Here is a 27960-nt window from a genome sequence, read left to right as displayed (position 1 = left end):
CGGGCCGGGGCGGGGCGGGGCCGGGCCTCTGTCCACCGCATTAGTGCTGCTCCAGGGACCCGGGGGGTGCCGAGCTGCGGGCCGCCGGCTCCCACAGCGGCGGGCAGAGCGGCGCTGCCATGGCGCTGGCCGGGCCTGGGACCCGGGACTGCAGGCCCCTGGCCCCGCTCCTGCTGCTGCTGCTGCTGCCGCCCTGGGACCCTGCGCTCGCCCTCCTGGCTGGTGAGTGGGGCCGGGCCCGGGGGGCGGGGGTCTGTTCCCCAGACGGACCCCAGGCCTGCGGCGGGGCTGGGGGCCGCTGCTCCGCGTGGTGCCAGGCCGGAGTTGCAGGGACCTGGGGCTGTTTCGTGTGGAGGGGGCTTTCAGGAGTGGGCTGGGGACCTGGGTTGGGTTGGGTGTGAGTGCGTCTGGGGAAACTGGATCCTGGAGCCTTGTGGCCGTTGGGAAGGGTGCTGAGGTGGGTCTGTGGAGCAGGGCTGGGGACTTGCTGGGAGATGGCCTACCCCAGAGTCTGCTCTGAGTCACGTGCTGGGCCGGGTGCAGTTGGGGGTGAAAGTTGTGAGTTGCTACAGGTGTCCCATGAGCTGTGTCCAGGTGATTGGGTGTGGGGAACTGAGGGCCAGAGCTGCACTGGGGTATAACTTGTCCAGTGGGTCTTTGCAAGGGACATGTGGGTCCTGGTGGGAAGCAGCAGACCCCAGCCTGGTGAATTGGCTGGAAAGAGGGAAGGAGACCCCAGGGAGCGGGCTCCCTGCCTGCCCTGCGCTCCCTCTGTTTGTGTGGATTCCTGCCTGCACTTTAAGGGGGAGGTGGGGCTGCTCTGGGTCCTTGGCTGGTGGCTGGAGATTTGGGAACATTTTTGTCCCCTGTTGTGCCCTCTCTGGCATTCCCAGACCAAGTTGGAAGGGCTCTCTGAAGCCGGACCCCTGTTCACCAAGGGGTTTCTGCTTTTGTTCAAGTGGATTCCTGCACAGAGCCTGGAATTCCTACTGGGGGGTCTAGGGGCGGCTTTGTCTTAGTCGCTATAGCTACTAGGGCAGGCCTGGGAAGTCCCTAGCCCTGTCACCACTGGCTGGGAGAGGGAGCCAAGGAGGGCCTGTCTGGGCTGCTCTGCAGTCAGGGGAACCCCTGTTCCTGATGCCCTCCTGGGGGCTGCCAGGGTGAATGAGGACCCCAGTTTTGGGGGAAGGAAGGATCATGGAGGGACAGAGACTTGTGAGCTGGGCTCCCTGGGGCTCCTAGAGGAGATGCCTAGGTACCTAGGCACGTGTGCACACTTTTGGGGTGTGCACAGGGCACACATGCCACATGAGCAGGTCGTGCACAGCACACTGCCATGCACACACACACACCAATACATGCATGTTGATGTCGTGTGCGTTTACATTCAAATGTGCACCCACATACCTGAGGTGGGCAGGTGGACCAAATGGGACATAGAAGGCAAGGTCCCTGAGGTACACACTCACCCCACAGCCCTACGGGGGCTTCTGGGGCAGCCTCCCCTTGCAACATCTGTCAGCTGCCCCAGCCCTGGGGATCCCTGAAACCTGGGGTGGGGGCACTGCACCACCATCTCTGGATGCCAGTACCCAAGACCTGACTACCTGAGGGGGGCACTGGGAACTGTGTCACTTGGAAGCTGATTTGTATCCCAGACGAGGTGGGGGTTTCTGAAGGCCTTGGCCCCGGGCTCTGCTGCCCATCTCTGCCAGGCCCTAAGCTGGGCCCCTTCATCCTGGGCCACTCTGCCACAGAGGCCCGCTGGTTGCTATGGAGAGGACCAAGCATCTTGGAGTACAATGGGGCGTAGGGCTCTCACATCTCCCCCTCCCCCCAGCACTCTGGGACCCATCACAAAGGGTTTGGCCCCTTCCCTTCAGCCCCTCCTCCAACAAGAGGAGGTGGGGGCCTGAGGGACAGAGGCAGGGATTGTGGGAGGGGAAGCCACACACAGTCAACCCAGCCTCAGGACCTGGGAGAGTTGGGTCTGCCACAATCTAGGGTTTGTCAATCAGTCATCAGGTGCCTGGTGGCAACACAATCAAATCCAATCTCCCCAACAGACTGTGAGATCAGCTCTGAGACCCCATTCACAGAGGAGGTAAATAGGCCCAGAGAGGATCAGTAACTTGCCCAGAATCACACAGCTAGTGTGTGGCAGGGCCAAGATTTCACAGCGGGCTCACATAAAGCCTCCTTACAGTCACATCCTCTCTCTGCCCTTGTAAGATGGGGATAACCACACTCCCAGGGCCATCACAAAACTTCAGTGGGACAATGTAGTGGTTTTCCAACTTGGTTTTGGCAGGGAACCCCAGTTTCAGACAGAAACACATAATAGTTTATGGTCAGTAGTTCAAAGTGGACTGTACAGGTGGCATGTCCTCCCCTTGCTCCAGGAGGTACCTTCCGCTCTGTGCTTTGAGACATAGTTTGGAAACATGGGGACGTGCAAGGCCAGGCCCAGAGCAATGCTCCATTGTCCACGGCCATGTTGCAATTAGTTATTGAATGATGGCTTTTACCCTGGGAGGTGAACATTTTTGATAAAGAGTATTCCACACTTTGCTGTCTTTTTAGAGTATTTTTGCCCTTTCTGATAAGGATGAGTCCGGCCATAGCCAGGCCCAGCAATGGCAGGGGAACAGTTTTATCCAGCACATCTCATGATGGCGGTTATAACTCAATCTGTAACAGGTGAGGGTAAATAAATGGGAGTAACTAGACTGGGTGAGGCCTGCTACCAAGTACTGGCTCTTCCCAAGAGGCTCTTCTTTCCTTTTGTCCTTCTCTCTCTCTCTTTTGTATTGGGAATCAAGCACAGGGCCTCTTGCATGTTAAGCAAGTCCTGTTCCTGAGCTACACCCCGTTCCTGGGACCACTATTCTTTTTTGTGTGTGGTGCTGGGGATTGAACCCAGGGCCTTGTGCATAGGAGGCAAGCACTCTACCAACTGAACTGTATCCCCAGCCCAAGGGCCACTGTTCTTAAGAAAAACTTTTAGGGCTGGGGATATGGCTCAAGTGGTAGCACGCTGGCCTGGCATGCGTGAGGCATGGGGTTCAATCCTCAGCACCACATAAAAATAAAGATATTGTGTCCACATTAAAAAAAAATATTAAAAAAAAAAAACCTTTAGAGACTCTCCACACTAGGGTGAGACTGTGGGAATGTACTAAGAGGACAATACGTTTCTGGCAATTTCATATGTATTGGCAGATGTGGACTCTCGGAAATCTGAAGACATCTTAGTTTTTGGAGGAACAATGATCCTGGGCAAGTTTATCAACCTTTTTTTTTTTTTAATCAACCTGTTTTGAGTTAAGGAAAGCAGATTCCTTAACAGGTACCCCCCACTCCTCTGGTGTAACATTGTAATAATAATAGATACACAGCCTGGAGCTCATAGTAAATACTCTGTAAATGAATTGTCCGCCTTGCCCTTCCCAAGGGAGGTGGCAGGTTCAAGGGGCGGGGCAGTGGCCGTTAATCCCTCCCCTGCCAGGTCAGCCCAGGCAGCCCAGAGGTCAGCAGGGATTTGTAAAGATAAGCACAGGCCCCTAGTTGCTGTGGCAACAGGCCCCGCCCCTCCAGTCTGACCCTGGGGACAGCCTCTCCCCTGCCAAGCTGCCCTCCCAACCTCTCTGCCCTGGCCTAGCCTGGTCTTCCTCTTTGCCCTGGGCTAGCCTGGCCTCCTGGGCTAACTCCAGGAAGCTGGAGACCCTGAGCACAGGGGTTGGCATTCCTCAATGTGCAAAGAGATCTCCAGGGATTGGAATCCAATGCAGATTCTGGGCTGTGGGCCGGTTGGTTCTGAATTTCTAGGTCTAGAGTGAGCCCCAAGAATCTGCATTCTTGATACAGGTCCTGGGTGGTTCTGAACCGCCTGGAGTGGAGGCCCTGGAGCAGGGAGAATCGGGTTTGGATTTCAGCCCCTGGTGGCTATGGGACTGGAAAGTGGCGTCATCTCTGAGCCATCCTTTCCTCAACTGCAAAAAGGAAGAAGGGCACTGTCCACCTCCTACACAGCCGCTCAGATGGACGGAGATGGCCCAGGCGAGGTGGCGGTCTCGATGAGCAGCCTCCTCCCTCCCTGCCTGGTTCTGACTAAAGCTCCTTCCTCCCTTGGGGCTGGACTCTGCCTCCAGGGCTTTCTCATTTATAGTAACAGCCCTCTGTCTCTGACCCTGGGAGGACCCTAGGGGAGGGCAGACTGTCAGAAACACTCACCTGGTCCCCACTGTCCTAACAGGCAGCGCTTGGCCCTGGAGGCAAGCTCCTGCAGACCAGGGTGGGGAGTCCCTGGGCCACAAAATGAGGGTATTGTCCTGTTTGAATTAAAATGGGGGCCTGGTGGCACAGGATCCAGCAGCCAGGTCCTTCACAATGGAATTATGATCCCTGTCCTGCTCCAGAACTGTACCAGGCTGACAGGCTCTGAACATCAAGACCATAGCCCCTTGCAGAGGGTTCCCCAGGTGCCTGGGCTTCACACGTCACCTTGGGGTGCCACTTGGGGGCACTCTGGATACTACCTGGGCCTGTCTGGTGCGTAGAACCTGTGCATTTTCCTGAGGGAGCAGGGTCCACTCCCACCCCCACAGGACCATCTTTCCAGCCCCAGGTGATCACCCCTCCCCAGGCATCCAGCCTTGGGGAACCTATCAACTGCTTGGTCACAGAAGCAGGAAAAGGAAAAGGAACAGGAAAATGACCCACTATTCACAAGTCTCTCAGAGATGCCCAGGAGCCCCTGCCCTTACACATGTGACCAGGCCTGGGAGAAGGGGCTGGGAATGATGCCCCTGCCCTAAGCTGGAAGGGGAAAGTGTGGGTAGAAGGCCCCTTTTCCCCTGAAAGTGTTTTAGATCTGCCCTGCCACGTGTCTGGCCCTGGGGGGCTGCTAGGGCTCCCCAGTGTGAACGGGGGCCCCGTGTTGAGTTGCACCAGGTGCTCTGGGCTCTGGAGGGTGGGACTGGACAGCCAGTTGTCTCCCAATGCCTCTGTGTGTTTCTCCATTGCATTGTCCCCATCCTGCTTGGGCCTGCTGCAGAGCGTGGGGGTCTGGCAGTGAACAACCCTGCCTGCTGGAATGTGGATGACGCCCCAGAGGCTGCCAGCCTTATCTGGGGGTCTTGGCTGGAGTGGGGGAGGGGAGGGTGCAGGGCGTGATGGGCCGTGGGGCCTGGCCAGTGTCTGGATGACAACCTGGGCGGGGGAGGGTGCCTCCTGCTAGAAGCCCTTCCCCCCACTTGCTGAGTCCCTGCGGTGGAGGAGGCTCTGGACCTGAGGTTCTGAATCCTCCGACCTCCCACGTCCCCGGGGACGTACTATTCTGTTTCTTTTCACACTGGGAAACCGAGGCTCAGTAGGAGAAATGACTTGTCCAAAGTCCCACAGCTAGTAGTTTTCTCAGTTGGGATTTGAACCTGTTCGCGACAGGCTTTCGAGTGGGGAGGAAGGAGGGAATGGAGGGGGCTGGATTCTGCTGGGCTTGGCTTCCAAACTGGATGCCACCCTCAACAGAGGAGCTCCAAGTGCGGAAACCCCGCGGTGGCGGGCTCAGGTGTTCACTGCGCAGGCGCAGGTGGGCTTGCCGTTGGGGGATGAAAAGAGGGCCAGGGCTCCTCCAGAGCTCCCCAGGCGGACAGCGGGAGGGGTGTGCGGGCGGAGCCCACTCCCCTGCTTTGAAGTGGCCACGCTGCTCCCTTCCGAGCTTGAGGTCTCAGAGCTCAGGTTTCCGCCGACGGAGTTACCAGCCCCCAGCAGGCCGGAGGGGGCGGGGCGCTGCCTCTCCTGGGCTGCTTCCCTCCCCCTCCTGGGCTGCTTCCCTCCCCCTCCTGGGCTGCTTCCCTCCCCCTCCTGGGCTCCTATAGGGAGCAGCCTGCAGAGAGGAAGCCCAGAGGGGACCCCCACATTGTGGCTCAAGCACCCCACATTGAAGCTAACTCGCTGCGTGACCTCGGCCAGCCTTTGCTTCCTTTCTGGAGCCTCACTTATAACATGGGCACCAGGTCCCTGCCCAGGGGCGCTTCAGGGACCAGTGAGACGGCGGGTGGGCAGCTCACAGGGTTAGTGTCTGCTGCTTAATCCTGCCGGAGCCAGACACCCTGGTCCTGTTTCTCTGCTCTGCAGGCACTCCTAAAGCCATTCCCAGTTCCCGAGTAGAGCGACTGCAGCTTGGGGCCCTGCGCGCTCTGGGTGTGCTGGCCTCCGTGCCTGCTCTGGAGTGTGGACGCCCGTGTTGCTTCCTGGGTCTGGGTTGGGCTGAGTACAGGGAGGGGAGCGTCTGCGCAGCCCCCGCCCATCCAATCTCCTCTTTCCGCAGGGACGGTGCCTTCAGAGATCCGGGGTGACTGTGCCTCAGACCCGTGTGCTCCAGGGACCCAGTGCCAGGCCACAGAGAGTGGTGGCTATACCTGTGGGCCCGTGAAGCCTCAAGGCTGCGCCACTCAGCCATGCCACCATGGTGCTCTGTGTGTGCCCCAGGGTCCAGATCCTAATGGCTTCCGCTGCTACTGCGTGCCTGGTTTCCAGGGCCCGCACTGTGAGCTGGACATCGATGAGTGTGCATCCCGGCCCTGCCACCATGGGGCCACCTGCCACAACCTGGCAGATCGCTATGAGTGCCAGTGCCCCCTTGGCTATGCAGGTAATGGTGTATGCTGCCCTGCGGGGAGGTCTGCCCCCGTCCCTCCTCCCGTCTGTGGCTTGCAGGGAAAGCATCACAGACTCAATTCTGACTTGAGTCTACAGCTGCCCCAAGCACCGACAGTGCCGGGTGTCCACTCCTGGACTTAGTACAGAATTGACACTTCTCAGGCCAACCTGGCAGCTGGGGGTGAGAGTCTGTGTGTTTGAGGTCTGGCACAGCGCCTGGCCTGTATGGGGCATTGGACAAACATTTTTGTCCCTTCTCCAGAGCTGAGTTTGGCTTAGGTGGGTGGAGACCCCTCAGGCATCTCTGGCAACTCTGAGCAGACAGGCAGATCTGCCCGGTTTGGCTTTAACAGGACACCCTGGCCAGTAGTGCCAGCATTTTCTCACTCCAGACCTGTATCAAATTGTCCTGTAGACACCACTTGAGGGTCCTAGAGTGAGAACATCCTGCACAGTTTAGGATGGAATGTGGACCCCTTGCAAAGACCTAGCATAGAGACCCACTCCTGGTCTTGTTCCAGTTGTGATGCAGATGTGGCCCCAGGGGTCCCTGCTGCCTTAAGTGGGATAATGTACATACAAGTGCTCAGAAAACTGGCTGACATTGAGAACACATTCCTCCAGAATGGTGGTGTTGGTGGGGGGGGCCCAGGCCCTTCCCAGCTCCCAGGTGAGAGCATCTTGCTTCTTGGAGTGGCCTGAAGTTGGGAAGGAGGTCTTCCAGTGAGGCCCAGTCTCGGGCCTTCTGTAGTCCACTGTGTAGACACGTAAACTAGGTCAACCCTGAGTTCAGGCTTTAAGGGCAGGGGGTAGTTTTGAAGTCATTTCAGAGCAAGGGAGACAGACTGGGGGGTCTGAGTTCCAGGGGAAGGAGCATATAGTGAAGAGTGGCCCGCGGGTGAAGATGGCTTTGGGACACTGGCTCCCTGAATCTTTCTTGCCGTTTGGATGTCTCAGCGTCTGCACGTATTCGCTGTGTAGATGTGAGTGTGAGTCACATTTGTCTGTGTGTCTCCTCTTTGAAGTTCTGTTTGCGTCCATAAAAGAATTCTGTGCATCTTCCATTATCTGTGGGTGTCTGGGCTCTCTGAATACTTTCATGTGAAAGTGTACATGTGTGGGTGCCAGCAGGTGCCTGTGACCCAGATGTGCAGTGCTCTGGGTAACTTTCTGGGTGAGTGGTGAATGTGAGGGGGCAGTGTCTGTATTGACTCATTTTTCTTCTTCCGGTTCTGAGCTGGGTGGGGGAGGTTGGGATTCCAGGCAGCCTGGGCCTGGCTCCCCCTGGCACGGGGGTGGGAGTAGGGCTGGAGGGTTATGGGAAGGAGAAGGTGTATTTAGTGCTCACTGAGCTGGGAAAGGGGAGGGTTCCAGCAGGAATCAGCTGGGTCCCTGGCCCCCATGAGCAAGCTCACTTAGGGGACAGCTCCCACTGGAGTCTGCAGTGACCCCTGAACCCTAGGGTGACTATCCAAACCATAAGGTTCTCCATGTTTCTCCATCTCCGCCCTCACCTGGTGGAGGGTACCCAGCTGTCCCGGTTTGTGCAGGTGAGCGGGTTTCCCGGGACTAAGGAGTTTTACAGCAAAAACTGTGCAGAAATTGTTCACCCTACTTCAGCCTTTCCAGCCTTTTTTTTTTTCCAATATCCCTCCTCTGTGGGGTCCCTTCCTAACACTTTTCTCAAAGCCACCAGAGCCTTCTAAAATGTAGATAGGACTGTCATGTATCTGCTTACAGCTTCTAGGATGAGCCCAGAGCCTGTTACCTGGCCCAGGTCCCAACACCCCCACTCCTGCCTTACCTGCTCCACTCTCCCCATAGCTCCTGACCCATAGCTCCCCATGGCTCCTGGGGCACACCCTCCCTGGGTATCAGGCCCCTGACCCAAGCACAGGGTGACTAACTGCAATCTCTTTCTGGTGTCCAACTGCTCACCATAATCCTCTGCCTCAATCCTCCAACTCCCAAAAGCCTTCCCTGCCTCCCCACATCCCGGACCAGACCCCGGATCTTGCTTTCACAGGATCAGGTTCCCTTATTGAGTTAACCCTTATTGAAAGCCAGTCCTAACATATTGACTGAGTTCCGCTCTCCGGGCCCAGCCTGCTGGGAGCTCCAGAGGGCGGGGAGGTTCCCTGATTCTACCCACTGCCTGGGTTTCCCACAGCAGCTCGGGCTGTGGAGGACAAGCGAAATGCGCTTCCCTTTAGAGCCTCATAGGTGGCTCCTTGTAACTGGAGATGCCCCAGGTCCCCGGCTTGGCCTCTTTTGCCCCTCGGGTAAGCAGCTCTGGGTCTCTGTGTCTCCGGCCCCTGTCCAGGAGTCACCTGCGAGGCCGAGGTGGACGAGTGCGCCTCTGCGCCCTGCCTGCATGGGGGCTCGTGCCTGGACGGCGTGGGCTCCTACCGCTGCGTGTGCGCGCCGGGCTACGCGGGCGCCAGCTGCCAGCTGGACATCGATGAGTGCCAGAGCCAGCCGTGCGCGCATGGGGGCGTGTGCCACGACCTGGTCAGCGGGTGAGCGATTGGCGTCGGGTGCCTTGGGCAGGAGGGCGTGGGGGTGGTGGTGCAGAGCTGTCGCTCACTTAGGCCGGTTCACCCCAGGTTCCGGTGTGACTGCTCAGGCACTGGCTACGAGGGCGCGCGCTGCGAGGAGGAGGTGCTGGAGTGCACATCGGACCCCTGCGCCAATAACGCATCTTGCCTCGAGGGCCTCGGAAGCTTCCGCTGCCTCTGCTGGCCAGGTGTGTGCATGCGTGCTCCCTAGGCGCGGCTGTAGGCTGTGGGTGCGAAGGTGGGCGGGGGGCAAGGAGCAACGGGGTGCGTGCAGTGCCATCTGGGCTCTCTGGACCTGTGTGTGAGAGAGACTGCAATCTGCCTGAGCCTCAGTTTACTAATCTGCAAAATGGGGCTGAAAATAGCACCCACTCCTCGGTTTGCAGTGAGGAGGATGAAGGTGTAATGGCGGTGGAGCACCTGGCACAAACGACATGCTTGGTAATACAAGATAGTAGGAATGATGTGCTGCTGCAGGTCTCCATGGTCATTTCCACCCCCCTCAAAGCGACCCTCACTGTTGACTGCATCCAGAGCTGTTGTCCCTGTCTGGCCATGGGCTGGCTTAGTGGCAGTGGAGGGGAGATGCCTGATGACCTCTCACGTGACCTGATGCCCACGTGTGCACCCTCAGGTTTCACCGGAGAGCTGTGCGAAGTGGATGAGGACGAGTGTGCTGCGGGGCCGTGCCTCAACGGTGGCCTGTGCCTGCAGCGCTCAGACCCAGCCCTCTACGGGGGTGCCCAGGCTGCCTTCCCGGGCGCTTTCAGCTTCCGCCACGCTGCTGGCTTCCTGTGCCGCTGCCCTCCAGGCTTTGAGGGTGAGCAGTCAGCCAGTGTCCAGACTTCCAGGGAGGGATCCCCAGTCCGCCCACGGCCCTGCCACCAGGTGGTCTTGTGCCACTCTGCCTGAAACAGCCCTCCCTCTGGACCTCAGGCTCCCTTGCCAAAGAATGGACCCTTTTAGATCTGGTCTGGCTCTGAGGGTGCAGGGGGCCTCAGCCCAGCCTCTTGCAGGGGACGACTGCAGTGTGGACGTGGACGAGTGTTCCTCATGGCCATGCCTCAACGGAGGCCACTGCCAGGACTTGCCCAACGGCTTCCAGTGCCACTGTGGGGATGGCTATGCAGGTACTGGGGTGGGGTGGGCACTGGGGGTGGGCAGGGTTAGAGTTGTGGGGCCTGGATGAGAAGGTCCCTTTTGTCTGATGTATGGATTGATGGGGACAGACAGGAAATGAGGGAGAAGGTGGGTGTAGTTGCCCAGGTGACAGACAGCTGAGGGGGGCTGAGCCCCATCAGGCTTTGGAAGTGGGAGGGGAGGGAGCTGATCCACTTGAGAAGTATTTAGAAGGGATAGCTATAGGTCCTCATGAATGGGAGGTGTCAAGGATCTAGTGAGCTTCTGCCAGTGCCCTGGGGGAACTGACTGGAGGAAGGTGAGTTCAGTCTTGCTCATCCAGTCTCTGGAGTGCCCCAGGGCTGGTGGTGGGGGGCTGGGGGCCAGGAGAGGGGTAGGTGTGGATCCATAGACAGGGGGTCAGGACTGAGGCTGTCTGGGGCATCATGAAGAGTGATGAGACTGAGACAACAAAGGACTGGGCTGAGGCCCAGAGGTTTCCAAGGAGGACAGAGGAGGAAAGGTGGGTGAGTGCAGAGAGTTGGGGCCAACAGAGCAAGCTTTTCCTCTGGGACTAGGACCTGTTAGGCACAAACCTCTCTCCCTGCCTTGGGTCCATGCAGATGCAGACACATGGACACTCGTGAACCTGAGGAATGGCATACACTCCCAGTGTCCCCACCCCCTCTGGAATGTGTGCACCTCCCCCACACCTCCTGCATTCCTTCTGGGCAAACTGCCTTCTCTCCCTGGAAGGTTCCTGGGGCTCCCCTGACCTGAGGAAGGAGGTGGTGATCACGATCATTCCTCCTGCCCTCACTCACCAAAGATGTTGGGGCTCAGCGTCCCCTCCTAGTGGCCAGTGCTCTGAGAGCCCTGCAAGCCCATCTGCTGCTCCCATTGGCTGAAGTCCCCTGAGTCCTCTAGGAGTGGGTGACCCACTGCATGCCAGGACTCTGGAAAGCATTTTCTGGGCATCCTGCTTCTCACTGCCACAGCTCAGTGAGGGAGGGTTTAGAGTCCCCATCTCACAGAGGAGGCAACAGAGGTTAGAGAGGCCCAGGACCGCTAGGTTCACCAGTGTCAGTGGGAACCCAACTCCTTCCCAGTTGAGCTCAGCTGACCAGGGACTGGGAGGGCAGATCTCTAGGTCAGAGTTTAGCAGGAGGTCCTGGCTGTGGGGCTGGCATCCTGGCCCATCCTCCCTTTCGGCAGCTCTGTGTGTGGGGGAGGCCAGCGCCTGGCATTCCTGAGCAGACTCAGGAGGAGGCAGGCAGCCAGGCAGGGAGCTCTGCTCCCGAGCCTCGGCACCTGCCACCACTCTCAGCCCATCTGTGGGGTACTGCAATGTGGCTGTGGGTTCTGCACCCCTTCTTGGGGGGTCTGTGGCTCCTGGCAGGTATGGAGGACTGGGGCCAGGGGGAAGCTGGGGCAGGTGGCTGGTGGTTCCCAGGAGGTGGCTGTGGTGTTTCAGGCTGACTGGGGCTGGGCTCCGAATCCTGGTGGCTGCTTTGGGTGTGGATTCCTCCAGCTGGGTTTGGGGCAGGGCTTGTCTGGGTTTGTTCTGTGGGGCTGACTAAGCTGGCATTGGGCTGTGGCCTCCTGATTCAAGCTGGGGCCAGTGTACCTGTGGGGAGGCTGGAGAAGAGGATGATGTGGTCCCATACAGCCAGCAGGGGACACCGGAAAAGAGGAACTGAGGGGACAAGCCTGGGGATGGCCCAACGTGCCCCAGGTGCATAAATCAAACCTCACCATTCCATTTTATCACACTGCCCACAAAAGTAATGCCCTTTACTGGGCACCAAAGACATTCAGGTCCCCGGAGGAGATGTATCTGAATAAACAGAAAACTTTGCCTACAGGGTTCTGGGGAGTTGTCTCTGGGAGTGGGGAGTGACAGAGTTGTTTGGGTTGGAAAGGCCCTGGGCCCTCTGAGTTGGGTTTTGCAGGGTTAGTAGAAATTTGAAAAGAAGAGTAACGGAGGATGAGGGAATGGAATAAGCAAAGCTCCCGAGGCAGGAATTTCTGGGAAATGCTTGGAGGAAGTGGAAATTCAAGGCTTTTAGGGAGCAGAGTTGAGGCTTGAGATCCTGGTAGGGCCTAGCCCATGGACTCCGGGTGCGTGAATGCCGGGGTGAGCAATTGAACTTGAAGAAGCAGAGGGAGCTCCCGGGTGCTATTTCGGGAGTAGATCTCTGGTTGGGGCAGATGGGAGAGGGGCTTCTGAGGCAGGCGAGCTGGAGGCTGCTGGACTGTGTCCCAGGAAGCCGGCCAGGCAGGAGACATGAGGTGGGGGAAGAGGGTATGGAGGATGTTTAAGGGATCAAGGGTAGGGGGACTCACCAGACATGGCAAGGGAAGGGGAATCTTGGATTTGGGCCATAAAGGACTGCAGGGACGAAAAGAGATCCTTTGGGAAGTGGTTTGGTTGGTAGGGATGGGGGTTCACACCTCAAGAGGCACGCACATTCTGGGTTGAGAATGTGGTTCTGGCCCTGGGCGCTACTGAGTCTTGGCCTGGTCTCTCCTGAAGGCCTGACGTGTCAGGAAGATGTGGACGAATGCCTGTCAGGGCCCTGTCTCCATGGTGGAACCTGCGACGATGCTGTGGCAGGCTACATCTGCCAGTGCCCAGAGCCCTGGGGTGGACATGACTGTTCTGTGCAGCTCACTGGCTGCCTGGGCCACACCTGCCCACCTGCTGCCACCTGCATTCCTACCTTCAAGTCTGGGGTCCACAGTTATGTCTGCCACTGCCCCCCTGGTACCCATGGGCCTTTCTGTGGCCAGAATACCACCTTCTCTGTGGTAGCTGGAAGCCCCGTGTGGGCATCAGTGCCAGCTGGTGGCCCCCTGGGTCTGGCACTGAGGTTTTGTACCACACTGCCTGCTGGGGCCCTGGCTACTCGCACTGACACCCAGGGCAGCTTGGAGCTGGCACTGGTGGGGGCCACACTTCAAGCCACACTGAGCCATGGTACCCATGCACTTGTCCTGAGTCTGCCAGACCTCACCCTGAACGATGGCCACTGGCACCAGGTGGAGGTGGCACTGCGCCTGGGGAACCTGGAGCTGCGACTGTGGCATGAGGGCTGCCCTTCCCATCTCTGTGTGGCCTCTGGTCCTGTGGTCCCAAGTCCCACAGCTTCAGTGGCCCCCCGGCCTCCTGGGCCTTGCTCTATGCAGCTGGGTAGCTCGGCCTTTGCTGGCTGCCTCCAAGATGTGTATGTGGACGGGCACCTTCTGCTGCCTGAGCATCTCAGTGACAATGTCTTCTTGGGCTGTGAGCGCCAGGAGCAGTGCCAGCCTCTGCCCTGTGCCCATGGAGGCACCTGCATGGATCTGTGGACTCACTTCCGTTGCGACTGCCCCCGGCCTCATAGCGGACCCACGTGTGCTGACGGTGAGGAAAGACCCAGGTGGAAAGGTAGCGCCTAACACTGGGCTCCGGCCTGCCGGCCTCATGCCAGCCCTGTCTCCCTGCAGAGATTCCGGCTGCCACCTTTGGCCTGGGGGGCACCCCGAGCGCGGCCTCCTTCCTGCTCCCTGAGCTGCCAGGCCCCAACCTCACCGTGTCCTTCCTGCTGCGCACTCGGGAGCCTGCCGGCCTGCTGCTCCAGTTTGCCAACGCCTCGGCCGCTGGCCTGACGGTCTTCCTGAGGGAGGGCCAGGTCTGGGCAGAGGCACTGGGCAGTCCTGCTGTGCCGCTGCCTGGGCGCTGGGATGACGGGCTCCGTCATCTGGTGACACTCAGCTTCGGGCCTGACCAACTGCAGGACGTGGGCCAGCAGGTGCACGTGGGGGGGAGGCCGCTCCCTGCTGACATCCAGCCCTGGGGCGGGCCCTTCCGAGGCTGTCTCCAGGACCTGCGACTCAATGGCCTCCACCTCCCCTTCTTTCCTCTGCGGCTGGAGAACTCCAGTCAGCTCAGTGAGCTCGGCGGCCAGGCCCAAAACCTCACCCAGGGCTGCGTCTCTGAGGACACGTGCAGTGTGAGTGCCCGGATGTGGGTTCTTTACTCTGGACCTGTTCTGTGTCCCTGGGGGCTGACTTGTCCTTTTGCTAAGGAGGAAGTAGACTGGAAGTGACCTGCCCATGATCCCAGTGCTGTAGTGGCAGAGCAAGGTTTGCGTTCACCTCCCTCCACCCTGCCGCTCCTACTCTTTGGTGGTCCCTGTGCCTCCCCTACCCAGTCCCTGTGTGAGACAGTCACCCTGACCTAGACAGAGGCTGCCTGAGATGGAGGAAGGGGACCCTCTGTGTTTGTGAACAAAGTACCAGCTTTGGAATTGAATAGTCTGGGTGTGAACTCCACTTCTAGTTAATGGGCTGGGTGACTCAGGAAGTAGCTTCACCTTTCTGAGCCTCATCTGTAAAATGGAGGATGATGGTGACTTTTTTTTCTTTCCTATTTGAGATGGGGTCTCAATATATTGCCCAGGCTAGTCTCAAACTCCTGGGCTCAAGTGATCCTTCTGCCTCAGCCTCCTGAGTGGCTGGGACTGAAGGTGCACATGCTGCTGTGCCTGGCTCTCTCTGTGTGTCCGTGAGGAGGTCATGTGTCTTAGTAGATGCTCAATGAAGAACTGCTTCTATGATGGTTATGGGGATGGTGCCAACTGCGGGCCTGAGCTGCCTCTCCCTCCACTCTCCCACAGCCTGATCCCTGTTTCAATGGTGGAACTTGCCTTGTCACCTGGAATGACTTTCACTGTACCTGCCCTGGCAATTTCACGGGGCCTACATGTGCCCAGCAGTTATGGTGCCCCAGCCAGCCCTGCCTCCCGCCTGCCACCTGTGAGGAAGTCCCGGATGGCTTTGTCTGTGAGTTTGTGCTCTGGGCAGTGTTGGGTACTTGCGCTGGTTATATCTTTTGGGGGAGGGGATGCTGCACCATGGACCAGGAATGCCAACCCCAGCCCATGGTGGTGGGCTAGCTCTCTGGAGGAGGCAAGCAGGTGCTGGATTTTCCAGGGCAAACTCTGAGGAGCCTCAGGGAAGGACATTTCAGGGAGAGGAAAGATCCTGAGGTCTACCAGAACCTTTGAAAGCAAGGACAGAGGGGTGCAACAGGAAATGGGGTGAAGTTCCGGACCCTTTGAATTCCAGGCATGGCAAGTCCTAATGGCAGTAGGGAGTCACTGGAGGTTTTAAGTAGGTACTTTAAAAAGATGCCTGGCTGGGCTGGGGTTGTGGCTCAGCGGTAGAGCGCTCGCCTCAAATGTGTGAGACCCTGGGTTTGATCCTCAACACATAAAAATAAATAAACAAAATAAAGATATTGTGCCCATGTATAACTAAAAAAAAAAAAAAAAAAAAAGATGCCTGTCTGCCAAAGGGAGCCTCCTTGATGAAACAGAGGAGCTTCAGGGAGAGGGAAGGGCAGGTAATATTATTGGGCCTGTGACCTCAAGGGCAGGGTTGCATCTTGGTTTGTCTTCTCAGCATTGTTCCAGAACTGATACCCCAGAGGTAGGGAGTGCACGGGATAGGGTAGGGGACCACTGTAGTTTCCTGGACGGATGGTAGGTGGGTAGGTGTGCCCAGCCCCCACCATGGCCCTGAAATGGGGCAACAGACAGTACCACCTGCATGCTGGGGGGAGAGATGGAATCTCTGGAGAAGGTCGCTTGAGTCGTTTCCCCAGCCCTCTTCCTCTCTCTGCAGGTGTGGCTGAGGCCACGTTCCAGGAGGGCCCCCCGGCTGCGTTCAGTGGGCACAACATGTCGTCGGGGCACCGGCTCAGCGGGCTTGCGCTTGCCTTCCGTACGCGTGACACCGAGGCCGGGCTGCTGCGCGCCTCAGCTGGCGCCCAGGCTGGCCTCTGGCTGGCGGTGCGCAACGGCTCGCTGGCTGCTAGCGTGCGCAGTGGCCGCGGCGTGTCGGGCGCAGTGCTGCCCGCTCCTGGGCCGCAGGTGGCCGATGGCGCTTGGCACCGAGTGCGCCTGGCCATGGAACAACCCGCGGCCGCCGTCTCGCGCTGGCTGCTGTGGCTAGACAGCGCCGCGACACCTGTGGCGCTGCGCGGACAGGCGGGTCACCTGGACTTTCTGCAGGGCCCGGACGCTGCGCGCGTCCTGTTGGCCGAGAATTTCACCGGCTGCTTGGGCCGGGTGGCGATCGGCGGCCTCCCATTGCCTCTGGCAGGACCGCGGCCCGGCGTGTCCCCAGGTCCCCGAGAGCACTTCGCGGTCTGGCCAGGGTCGCCTGCTCCGCGCCTTGGCTGCCTCGGCGCGCCGGTGTGTGCATCCTCTCCCTGCCTGCATGGCGGCGCCTGCCGCGACCTCTTTGACGCCTTCGCCTGCGCCTGTGGCCCGGGCTGGGAGGGTCCGCGCTGCGAGGCTCCAGCCGACCCTTGTCGCTCCGCGCCTTGTGCCCGCGGACGCTGTCACGCGCGCCCAAACGGCCACTTTGAGTGTCGCTGCCCACCGGGCTTCGCGGGCCCACGCTGCAGGTGCGGAAAGCCTGGAGACCTATGCCCGAGGGCACCGAAGGTTCACCTGGGTCGGGTTGGGTGAGGGCAGAACCCCTGGAGCGATGGGAGGGGCAGAAGAGTCTCCAAAGAGGCAGCAGATTTGCCCAGTGGGGGGGGGGCATCTCCTCCCTTATCTGAGCCTCCTCGCCCTTATCTGTGAAATGGGGTGATAGTTCAGTTGGCTGCACTGAAGGATCAAACAGAGGTTAAGATATGTCCAGCTAAATTTGAATTTCAAATAATGCCGCTGTCTGCCCCCTCCCCCACCTCCGCAGTCGGGAGCCTATGACCTCCAGGGGGCAGTGACATTCACACCTCCTGGTCTCCCAGGTCAGGAGCAGAGAGAGGTGCATTCTGCCAGAGGGCCAGGACCATGGACATCCGCAGGGCTCAGCTGAGCAAGAAAATGCTTGGGGACGGGGGATGGATGAGCTTTGATGGTTGGGGAGCAGGCTAGAGCAGCTGGAGGACATGGGGCTGCCCTGGGGGTAGGACTTTTGTCACCCCTGCAAGTTCTTCCCACTGGGCTTCTTAAAGGCCTCTGAGACTCAGGAAATGTTCGTGCCCTGCCCACAGGTTTTGTAGGTATTGTGGGTGGGGCCTGAGCAGCAGAATGGCAGCCCTGGGTCCCCTCTCTCCCACCCAGACATGGCTTCCCTGACCCACCCCTGACCCACATGGAGGGCTGAATTCCAAAGATGAGAGCACCATGCTTAGCTGGGCGGGCGCAGAGGGCCAGAGGGCCAGGGTGCAGCCTCGCACTTTCTCCCCAGGACGCCTCTCTTGCTGGAGAAATGCAGCTTCAACCTCACCTGCCTTGATGGTGGCACCTGTGAGGGCGGACCCCCAGGCACCAACTGCAGCTGTCAGAAGGGCTTTGCTGGCCAGAGGTGTGTGTGGAGGTCAGGAGACTGGGAGGTGGACTCAGGTGTGGAAAGCTGGGCATTGTGGCCCCTGGGTCCCTGCAGCCCGGGTAGGGGAAGTGGGGATGATCACTCACCACTTCCTCCCTCACTGGCTGTGTCACAGTGCCAGGCATCCCATCACTGTAACCGGAGTCCTTTCCTTCTGGGCTTCCCAGACCATCCTTTCAGCCAAGGCCTGTTGGGCAGTAGTGATCTGCTGGCTTTTGTGAGCTCAGTCCTCAGGGCGCCACCCCCCCCCACCCCCACCGTGTCAGGTGGAGACAGCAGAAGCACAGATTTTGGGCCTCCAGAAGGTGGGGTCGGTGTCCCTGGGCACCTGTCCTTCCACACGATCTCCTGTCATTTTCACAGAGTCAGAGTCCTTTTGGGTCATGAGCGCTAGGTCCAAGTGGGTGACCATAGAAATCCGCAGGGTTCAGCTGAGCAAGAAAATGCTTGGGGACAGGTGACGGATGAGCTTTGATGGTTGGGGAGTGTGCTAGAGCAGCTGGAGGACACGGGGCTGCCCTGGGGGTAGGGACGCTCAGCATTCCTCCCTCTCTAGGTGTCAGAACCCCACACCGCCCTGTGAAGCCAATCCTTGCTTGAATGGGGGCACCTGCCGGAAAGTGGATGGGGTGTATGAATGCGTCTGCAGCACCAGATTCTCCGGCCAGTTCTGCGAAGTGGTGGTGAGTGATGCCCAGGGTGCAAGAGTGCCCTGACAGGCTTGTCTGAACTTCAGTGCCATGCTGTTGGGGGCAGAGTGTATAGGACATTTGTAGGGTTGTTTCTGGGCCAACCTTGTCATGGCTGAGGAGGAACAGGCTAGGGGATTCAGGCCCCTTCCATGCTGCCCGCAGGAGGTGGTTTCATCTAAGAGATTCTTGGGGGCCCACCATCTGTCAACGAGGCTCCTGGCCAGGCACGGTGCCTAGGGGAATGACAGTGGGAACATTAGGGTCTGCTAGGTTCAATTTGGGATGAGAATTTAGGGCCCACAGAATCTTAGAGCCTGTAATCTTAGAGGGTTTCTGATCCAGGAAGATTTGAGGAGCCCAGGATTCTGAACCAGAGAGGTTTGGCCACTATAAAAGTGTATGTCCCTGACCCCAGTGAGGCCCAACTGAGAAGGCGCCCAGCATCCCAGCCCTGGGGTAGAACAGGCACTGGAGGAGCAGTGGGCCCACCATGGGGGCTGCTGGGAGGGGGCTCAGGAAGCTCAGTCTGAGGTGAAGCCTTGATCTCCACAGGCTTCTGGCAGCCCGGGTCATAAACTGCAGATCCCTTTGCTTATGGGGAATGATCCCTTTCAAGTTGAACTTTTATAGCCTCTAGCGACCCTACCTATTCACCCTCCTCCCAGGCAGTGGGGAGGAAATGGCTTTACAGCTGTCCCTGAAGGGCCTGCCTGGGTGGAGGTCTGAGAGGTCCTCCCAGGACTGGCATGAATTTTATAGTTTTGGGGCAGCTTCTTCAGGGCTGGGTGCTGGCTTTGGAGATTCAGGTCACAATGGGCTGAGACGCCTCAAGGTATAGAGGCAGGACTGAGACTCTGAGGCTCTGGAATCCTGTGATTCCTGGGACTTCAGAATTCCAGGCCTGTAGAATCTAAATAGGGACATCCTGGGGGGATCTGTGATTGGAGATGGGGAGGAGGTTTGCTGGTCCCTAGAACCTGGCCTGCTTCTCCCAGGGACAAACTGTCAGAGGACCCCCCTTGGACTGGCAGGCCCTGGTGGATTCTGACCTTGCCATCAGCTACCTGTCCCTGCTCCCCCTCCTGCTTCATCAGACCATTGTAGGGTCAGTGCTGCCCTTGTGCTGGGCGTTCAATGAGTGTTTTCTGTCCTTCCAGCCACAGCCCCTCAGTTTTGCAGCGCCCCCTTGTGGTGGTTCTGACAGGTGGCTTGCTGGCCCCTGCTTGCCTAGCCCTGGGTTGGGTCTCTCACCATTTCCTGGGAAAACAGTTCTCCTGCCAGGTGTTCTCTGAGCAAGTTCTTGTGCCTTCTCTGTCTTCTTGCAGAAAGGCCTGCATCTGCCACTGCCATTCCCACTGCTGGAGGTAGCTGTGCCTGCTGCCTGTGCCTGCCTCCTCCTCCTCCTCCTGGGCCTCCTCTCAGGGATCTTGGCTGCCAGAAAACGCCGCCAGTCAGAAGGCACCTATAGCCCAAGCCAGCAGGAGGTGGCTGGGGCCCGGCTGGAGATGGACAGTGTTCTCAAGGTGCCACCCGAAGAGAGACTTATCTAGACCAGCCTGGCTGCTCATGCCAGGCCCCAGAGATCCTGCAGGATTTCTACCTGGTGACCCAAGGAGGCTACTACAGGGCCCAGACAACCACTGGGAGTGTCCCATAGCTGGCAGCTCCTGCCTCTGCCCCATCATGGACTGAGGAACAGGGGAGCAACTCAGGGAAGCAGAGAGGGGCCTGTGAGGTGTGAGCTTTGCCACCTGACCTGCCGGGATTTGCCTTGGCAGATGCTCAGCTGTGAGTGGGAGGGCACCAATGAGTGCCCATGGTGTGCCAGGAGTGTGTGTGTGGGGGACATGCAGCCCCACAGATTCCATTGTGAGTGCTCTGACGAGGTCACGGATGTGTCCACCGCCTCTTATATATGTGATTGTGACTGTAGTGGGAGCAGATGATCCCATGGGGGGGGGGTAGCTGCTCTGGGGGTGTGGATACCCTGGATAGCTCTGGGGCAGGGGCAGCCAAAGCTACATGTTCTGCAGAAGCCAGTCCAGGGCTTGCCCAAGCATCAAATCTTTAATTCTGGCCCCTTCTCTCACCTCCAAGGGCAGCCCGTGCCCTGGAGACAGCTGGGAGACTGGGTGGGGGTGGAGGGAGTTCATGGAGGCCGAGCAAGATCCTTTAGACAGATCCGTCTCTGTCTGGTGCCAGAGCCAGTCCCACAAGGGAAGCACAGACCCCTGGACCCAACTTCTGTGCAGGGCAGGCCAGCTGAAGCAGAGGACCCGAGTCCTGAGCTCTCCCGCCTGACTGTGGTCATTTGTAGAAACAGGAGGGCCCCCTGCCTACCTCACAAGGGCTGTTGTGAGGATCGAGGGGCTAGCAAGGGGGAAAGAATTCAGAAAGTTGTTAAACTGCCATCTGATGTGAAGGACTGTCTGGGTTTCCTTTTAGGTATCAGGAGGTGTTGTCTCCCCTAACTAGAGCAAGGGGCCTGGCAAGGAGGCCAGAGGGGCACTGGGAGGAAGAAGCAGTGCCCCCTTCTCCCCAGCCCTCACAAACCTACCTAGTTCTTCAACCCTGGCTGCTCTTATGCCTGCAGGCCAGTCTCCTGAGTGTCTGGCTATTGGGATGACTCAGGGAAAGGACTGGAAGGAAGCCCTCAGAGTTTGCAAACTTCAGTTCAGACTGTGTTGGGGCCGGGCCCTCAGAGGCGGACTCATGAAGAATTTGCTACATCCTGACATGGCTCAGCACATTGTGACCTTGGATCCGAGTGGACACCCTCCTGAGGGCCTGGCTTCCTCTGAACTTCATGGAGTCCCCCCGCGACCTGGAGATGTGCTCTTTCGTCCTTGTTTCCCAGGCTAGCACCTTCTGTGATTGTGGGCTCCAAGTGCCAAGGCCAGACCACATATTTTACGCTTCGAAGTTGGAGGCTGACTTTACCTGGCGCCCCTTGAGGTCTCAGCCATCTCTAGAAGGCATAGGATTGGGGGCACTCGAGGCTCAGTTGAAGCTGAGAGCCCTGAACACCAGGCTGTTTGGCCTTATCCTGTAGGAGGTGGGGCTGCCTTACCCCAGGTCTTTGTATGACCCTGGGAGAGGAGAGGGCAAGTTGGCTCCTCAGATGGGTTACCGAAGTCCTAGATTTGAAACCTGTGCTAGCTGCAGACTTCTTAGAAGAGACACTTCATGTGGAATGCCAACATATAGACAAATCACATTTCAACTTAATTTTGGTGACATTGGCCACTGTGGGTGACTGGTCTAGATCTCTCCTCCAAACTTTAGTGCCCAACTAGGGCACTGTCCAATCCAAGGCTCTGCCCTTGCTGGTGAGAGATCTGTGGGGGTGACTTTCCAGGTGTCTCTTTGAACTTGTTCTGTCCTGAAGCCTGGGTGCCCTTGGCACTGTTGGTGGCTGTATCCCTGCTTCATGGTCCCAGCAGGACTGTGTGGACTGTCAACCAGCCCACACCATGCTCTGCCTGGAGGGAAGTGGGTCGCTGGCTCAGAGCTCCATGGTCACAGGTGTTGGAGTTGGCCAAGGGCAAATCCTGCCCGTCACCTGGCCTCTACCTTTGTATGAGGGATGGAGAAGATGGCTAAGGGTCTGCTTAGGGGACTTCCCCTCCCCCAGAGTTTCCTTCAAGGACACAAGTATTCCAGCCTTTTCCCCAAGACTTTATTGAATTCACACAAAGTTCATCCTTGGGTTTGTAAATTCCGTCCAGCCAGCGAAGAAGACATCGGTGCTCATGTGAACAGGGAGCACATGACAGCAGCCACCCAGCCCAACCAGGGGGACTGCGGGGTGCCTTCTGCTTCCTGGGCTACCCAGTGCCTCTGTTCATCTTCTGCCCCCTCTGTGGGGGGCTTCCCTGTCCTTAATGGGGCCTGGAGTCTGCCCAGGGCAGAGGAGTGGAACTGGGACTTGTGCCGATACACCTGAGTGCCTGAAGGAGGGACCCATGTGGCCCAGGTGAGACCTGGCTCCCCAGCAACCACAGAACATTACCAAGATAGGAGAGACTTGTTATTCTGGGGTCAAATGACACAGGAGGCCAGGCATCACTGACTTATGAGCAGTGGCAGTGGCCTCCCACCTCTCAGATGTAGAGGAAGCTCCCTGGAGTGATGGGGACCTCCAGGGACCCCTTTGACCCTGTCAGACACCGCCAGGCAGAGGGGAGAGGGACTGTGTCTGACCATTCACAAATAGGAAATGAGAAATCAGGTCAAAATGCTCACAATTTCCTGTATGTCTCAGATGGTTGTTTTCTTAAATGGTTGGGTCTTATTTTAACTTGGTTTATTGAAAGGAGTCAATTTTCAAGATTTATCAAATCAAAGTAAAAAAGAAAAGAAAGATAAAAGAAACAATAACAAAATATTTCAATTTAACTTTGGCCTTAGGAATTTCTGTGCTGACGCGAAGCTTGAGGCAGGTGGGAGGGGCTGGTTTCTAGGCCTCCTCCTGCCCCAGGCTAAGAGGGGCACGTTTGTCCATTCCATGAGAGTCCTTCAAGGGGCGTCCCTGCTCCAGGGAGTCCAGGCATCTGTCTGTGGCATGGGTTGCTGCTGCTCAACTCTGCCCTCGAAGCCCCAAGTGTTAGGAGGCCCAGCCAAGTCCCAGCTTTGACAGTGATTGGAGACACAGGAGAATTCAGAGGTATGGGGATGACAGCTGACTTCTGATACTTGGATTTGTGGGCTTCTCTTTTTCTTCTACAAATCAGAGTTGCTGGTGCTCCCAGACCCCCTGCTGAGCTGGTTGGGGCTGGGTTTGGCCATCAAAAGTGGCCCCGAGTTCCCTTGGCTTGGGGAAACAACCGAAGTTTGGGGCTTGGGGCAGACTCATGAAAGCATGAGTGCAGTATTGCTAGAAGGGGTTTGGAGATGACCACCAGGGATTTCCTCCAGTCAAGGAGGGGCCCTGACTTCCAGCCCTGAAGCTATCTATGCTGATGCAGACAAGCTGGGTGACACCGACACCTGTGCCTGTTGGGGGTGCTGGGATGGTCAAAGGACAGACAGGAGTTCTGGGCTCCAGAGAAGCAGCCTTGAACCTCATGGCTGCGTGGGTGTCTCTGAAGAGACGGTGGGCAGGAGGGGTCTGGGCAGTGGCCACCCTGTTGACCTCTCTAGTGCAAAACCCAAGCAGGGTGCTGAGGAGGATGGGAGTAAGGTAGGACGGGCGCCTAGGAGCTGGGATAGTTCCCAGGCTGTGACTGGCACCGTTCCCCAGGGCTGGCCCTCAGAGATGGGTAGTGTGGAGGGGGAGGGTAGAGAGTAGGTCCCATCCCTTCCCACCAGCAGAACCTGGGCAGAGGGGAGCCGCATACTGGATGGCAGCACTTGGGCCCAGCTGGCCCTAACCCTCAGGATCTCTCATTCAAATGTCTCCCACTGCTTCCTGAGCTGCTCCACGGAGCCTGGGGCTGGGGCTGGGGCTGGGCTCACATCTTGCTTGGTTTTCCGTAACAAATCCTCAAAGGGGTCTCTGGCCTTTGGAGGAGCAGAGGGCTGCAGTGCTGGCTCCAGGCCCTGACAGGGTCTGGGAGGCAGGAGTGGGGGGTCTCCATGTCTCAGAGTTAGCCCCTGCTTGGCCTCAGCAGACCTGGCACTTGAGCGGGCCAGGGGCAATGTTCGAATCCTTGATGGGGCAACTACTGGAGGGCCGAGTGGCTGCAGGGGACTGGTGTGGGCGCCCACGGGCACCTGGCCAAAGAGATTGGGCATGGAGAGGGCAGACAGGTTTGGCTGAGACCTATGAGGGGCACAGAAGCCAGAATTGGACAGTAGTAGGCTGGGTGCAAAAGCCGGCCCCAGAGAAGCTGGAGGGGCCCCGAAAGGCCTGGAAGGTGTAGAACTCAAAGGCAGGGTGGGTGGTACTGCTGGCACAGATGGGACAAAGGGGTTGAGCGGTGGCTGTGGGAAAGGGGTAGGGGTCCCCATGGGGGGGAAGCTGAACTGTGGGGTGAATGGGGTGGCCATATTTGGGGCAGCAGGGTGTGGCGGGGCAGTGCTGCCTGACCAGGCTGTGTTAAGGGGGTCCAGGAGGGCGAGCAGGGCATCGCTGCCTGTGCCTGGAGCCCCTAGGGCTGGGCTGAGTGGCTGCAGGAGTTCTGTGGGGCCTTGGGGGGCAACACTGGGGAGAAGCCCTGGGAATAGGGCTGGGCTTGGGGCAGCTCGCTTTTCCTGATCTGTCTGTAGTCGCTCTGCAGAAAAGTCCCCGAGGGTGCCACTGGCAGCCTGGAGCTTGGCCAGGCGGGCAGTGGGTGGTGGAGGCACAATGCCCAGCTCTGGGGTCTTCCTGCCCTGTGGCCGGGGAATGGTGATACTGCCTGAAGTCAGGGTGGGAGCCTCCTCCTTGTTGCTGGGGTTCAGGTTGTTGTCTTGGGTCTGGGGCCTGTGAGGCGGGGCTGGGGAGCTCCCAAGCAGGGCTGAGGGCTTCTCAGGGGAGGCAGCAGGGGGCTTGCTGGGAATGGCCATGTCATCCTGGCCCAGGCTCCAGAGCTTGTTGTATGGGTGGGCAAGCTTCAAGGCTACTGCCATCCCAAGGCTTCTTTCGCTCCTGCCCAGGTCAAGCCTCTGTTGGGAGGGAAGAAGGGAGGTGGTGACCACAGACTGGCCTAGGGAAGACAGGAGAAATGCATGCCCATTCCCATCCCTCCTGAGTGCTGAGCGGGCATTGGAATGGTGCTGCTAGGCATGTGTCCAATTAGCTCCTGGGACCTGGGTCAGTCAGGGGCTCATCCCAGGTAACCAGCAGAGAGCCCAGGTCTCTCACTGTGGCACAAAGGGACTTGAGAGGTAGCTTTTGTCCTTTTATACTAGTGGTTGTCAATTGGTTTTGGGAAAATGATTACCTCTACTGACCACCCACTGGCCTGGCCTTCCCCCTCACATTTTTGGTATTGGGAATTGAACCTAGGGGTGCTATTCTACTGAGGTACATCCCCAGACCTTTTTTTATTTTGAGACAAGGTCTCATTGAGTTGCTGAGGGTCTTGCTAAATTGCCAAGGCTGATCTTGAACTTCTGATCCTCCTGCTTTAGCGTCCCAAGTTAATGGGATTATAGGTGTGTGCCACTGTGCCTGGCTGGCCTGGTCTTTTTAACTTTTCAGAGCATGTGGCACTTTGATCATACCTGAGAGGGCAAATAAGGCTTGGGGCCTGGTTGAAGGTACATAGTAGGGGAGGAAGCAGGAGGACTAGATTCCAGTCCTGGCTCTGCCATTTCCAAGCTACTTGACTTGGACAGCTCACTCTCCTTCTCTCAGCTACCTCATGTCCAGAGGGGAGCACACATGAATTATGGGACATGTGGGAACTTGTGAACTCCACAGTGTGACCCAGTAATTACAAGATTAGCACAGAGAAGGAATGCAATGGATTGGAAGTCACAATGGGAGATCAGTGATCACACAGAAATAGAAGAATCTGATCCATTAGGCTCTTCCAAGGAGACATGGTGGAGATGGAATCAATTCTAGTTCCACTGGGGATGGGGGCCAAACCTGGAGCACCAGCCCATTGCTGTGATACACCAAAGGAAGTGGGCTAGCATCTTCTTCAGGCTCACTGTCAGGGTGATGTGGCTACTGGTCCACCAAGCAGGGTTTGGAATCATAGTCTGAGCATTGGCTGAGGTCCTCAGGAAAATCAGTTTGTTTCTTGTCTCATCTACTGTCACTTGGGGGGGCGGGGGTCTGTCCTATGTGTGGAAGGTACCTGGTGGATACCCTGCCCTATTTGTACCATACCTGATAGTCAAAAGTTCCTGGCTGCTCCCGCAGGTCTTTGGGGGCCCGAAGATCCTCCAAGCTCTTGGCCTGGCCCAGTGGCTGCAGGGGGGCCTCCATGTCCAGGTTGTTGAAGACGTCTTCCAGGAGGTCGATGCTGGCAGCCCGGTCAGGTGGAGCTGGGACAGGACCCCTGGGTTCCCGTGCTGGCTGTTCTGGACTCTCTGCCTCATCTCCTGCACTGTCTGACTCCTTGAGTGTCCGATATGGCTGCGGCCTGAAAGGAGACAGAGTGGGCTGGACTCTTCCTCTCCCACCCAGGGTGTCCATGGGAAGATCAGTCAGTTCCCAGACCCTAAAAGCACCGAGGCCTGCAGGACCATGCCTGGGAACCACTGGGACAGGAGAGTCTTGGGGCTCCATGTGGGCTGGGGCCAGGCAGCAGCAAGGGGGCAAGCTTGTGGTCTGAGCCACCTGGGGGTAAATTTGGCTCTGCTGCTTGCTCTGTGGCCTGGCTCTCCTTGCACAGCAGAGGTCCACTTAGTTCTCCCTGTGTGTTTTCATATATTGGGCTAGAAGAAAAGGGCAGGACTGGAAGAGGAATCTGTAGGTTCCCCATCCTGCTCCTTCATTTGGTGACTGACAAGTAGCTACAGAATTGGCTGTGAATGGATAATGGGGAGCAGACCTGGAGAAACTCAAGAGGGCAGCTGTCTACACTGTCCTGGGATCCTCAGAGGGACTATCTGGGCCTTGGCTTGTATTGGGCTCAGTTCCAGTTCTGGTCATGCCATCTCTTGTGGGAAGTTGGGCAAGTCACTTACACATTCTGAGCCTTATCTTCTCAGGTGGTAGTGGTGACTACATGAGCAAATGCAGTGCCTGGCATATAGCAGGTATGCAGAAGCTGGTGACAACCCACCAGTGAGTGCTGCTATCACCAGGGCTTGTGCTGACAGCTTTCTGTATACTTGCACATTGGAAGTTGCAAGCAAGCCAGGTTCCTTTCATCTTCTTTCCCATGATCTGATCCCAGGGCATCAGTGGGTACACTAGAAGTCATCACATGGGTAAACCTTTACTTAGTACCCCTGGCCAGAGCAGTGTCCTGCCTCCTCTAACTACAAGGTGGGGGCTAACTGAGGCCCTTGGTTAGGCAGGACTGGGCTCAGATGATCAAATGGGAGGAGGGCGCCACCTGCTGGTCAAGAGTAGGTTCAAAGAAGAAGCCAGGCAGGGACAGTCCCTGGAGGGTTCAACAAATAGACCCAACTGTGGCAGGGATCCCATTAGATTGTAAGCCCTCACTAACTCAATGAAGCAACCCATGAAGCAGGACTTACACCCCCACCCTGGAGATGAGGGAATGGAAGCTTAGAGAAGTGAAATAACTCACTGTATCTCACAGCACCAAGCCAGAGGTAGAAAGGGAAGCCAAGTTTGAGAAACTCCAAAAGTCCTTCCCTCACTCAGGCCAAGTCATCTGATCAAGGAATTAGAGACTCTCTAATCAAGTTTGGACACAGTGAAAAGGATAAAGGAAAGTCCATGTGCTTCCTAAACTTGAAGAAATAGTGTCTTTTTGACCAATATTTTGTTTTGAGTTAGGATGAGCTAGTTCCTTTTTAAACACACACACAAAGGCCTGTACTGACCTGAAGTCATGGGCTAAAGAAATGAGCATTAACCATTATTTCAATAATGTTGGCATTAAAGAGAAAGTGATGGGGTAGGACATGGACTCAACATGCTGGACCGGTGGTGGGAGAGCCCCTGGGTTGTCCCCAGGCGG

At 57.6% G+C, this 27960-nt stretch overlaps 2 protein-coding genes across 10 annotated transcripts in view; one reads left to right on the top strand and one right to left on the bottom strand.

Moving 5' to 3' along the window:
• Positions 1 to 119: 119 nt before the first annotated feature.
• On the top strand, positions 120 to 19974 carry CRB2 (crumbs cell polarity complex component 2; the record flags this gene model as incomplete). The annotated part of the gene is made up of 13 exons (XM_081278599.1): positions 120 to 222; positions 6332 to 6655; positions 8987 to 9182; positions 9270 to 9409; positions 9856 to 10041; positions 10238 to 10351; positions 12877 to 13746; positions 13830 to 14335; positions 15002 to 15167; positions 16011 to 16797; positions 17592 to 17708; positions 18289 to 18415; positions 19750 to 19974. 13 exons carry the CDS (start codon positions 120 to 122, stop codon positions 19972 to 19974), a joined length of 3861 nt encoding a protein of 1286 aa, XP_081134725.1.
• Positions 19975 to 22087: 2113 nt separating this feature from the next.
• The window catches only part of DENND1A (DENN domain containing 1A), a 521188-nt gene continuing 515315 nt past the window's right edge, over positions 22088 to 27960 (bottom strand). For all 9 annotated transcript variants that reach the window (XM_081282502.1, XM_081282504.1, XM_081282503.1 and 6 more), the window contains 2 exons: positions 26190 to 26445; positions 22088 to 25012 (listed from right to left, as the gene is read on the bottom strand). In XM_081282502.1, the coding sequence (XP_081138628.1) occupies positions 23810 to 25012; positions 26190 to 26445 (1459 nt within the window). In that variant the 3' untranslated portion in view covers positions 22088 to 23809. The remainder of the gene's footprint in view (positions 25013 to 26189; positions 26446 to 27960) is intronic.

Source organism: Spermophilus citellus (assembly GCF_964194105.1).
Source record: "Spermophilus citellus genome assembly, chromosome: 2".
Classification (NCBI taxonomy): Eukaryota; Metazoa; Chordata; class Mammalia; order Rodentia; family Sciuridae; genus Spermophilus; species Spermophilus citellus.
The sequence above is the reverse complement of the archived record's forward strand: the minus strand, read 5'-3'. Positions and strand labels throughout refer to the sequence as shown.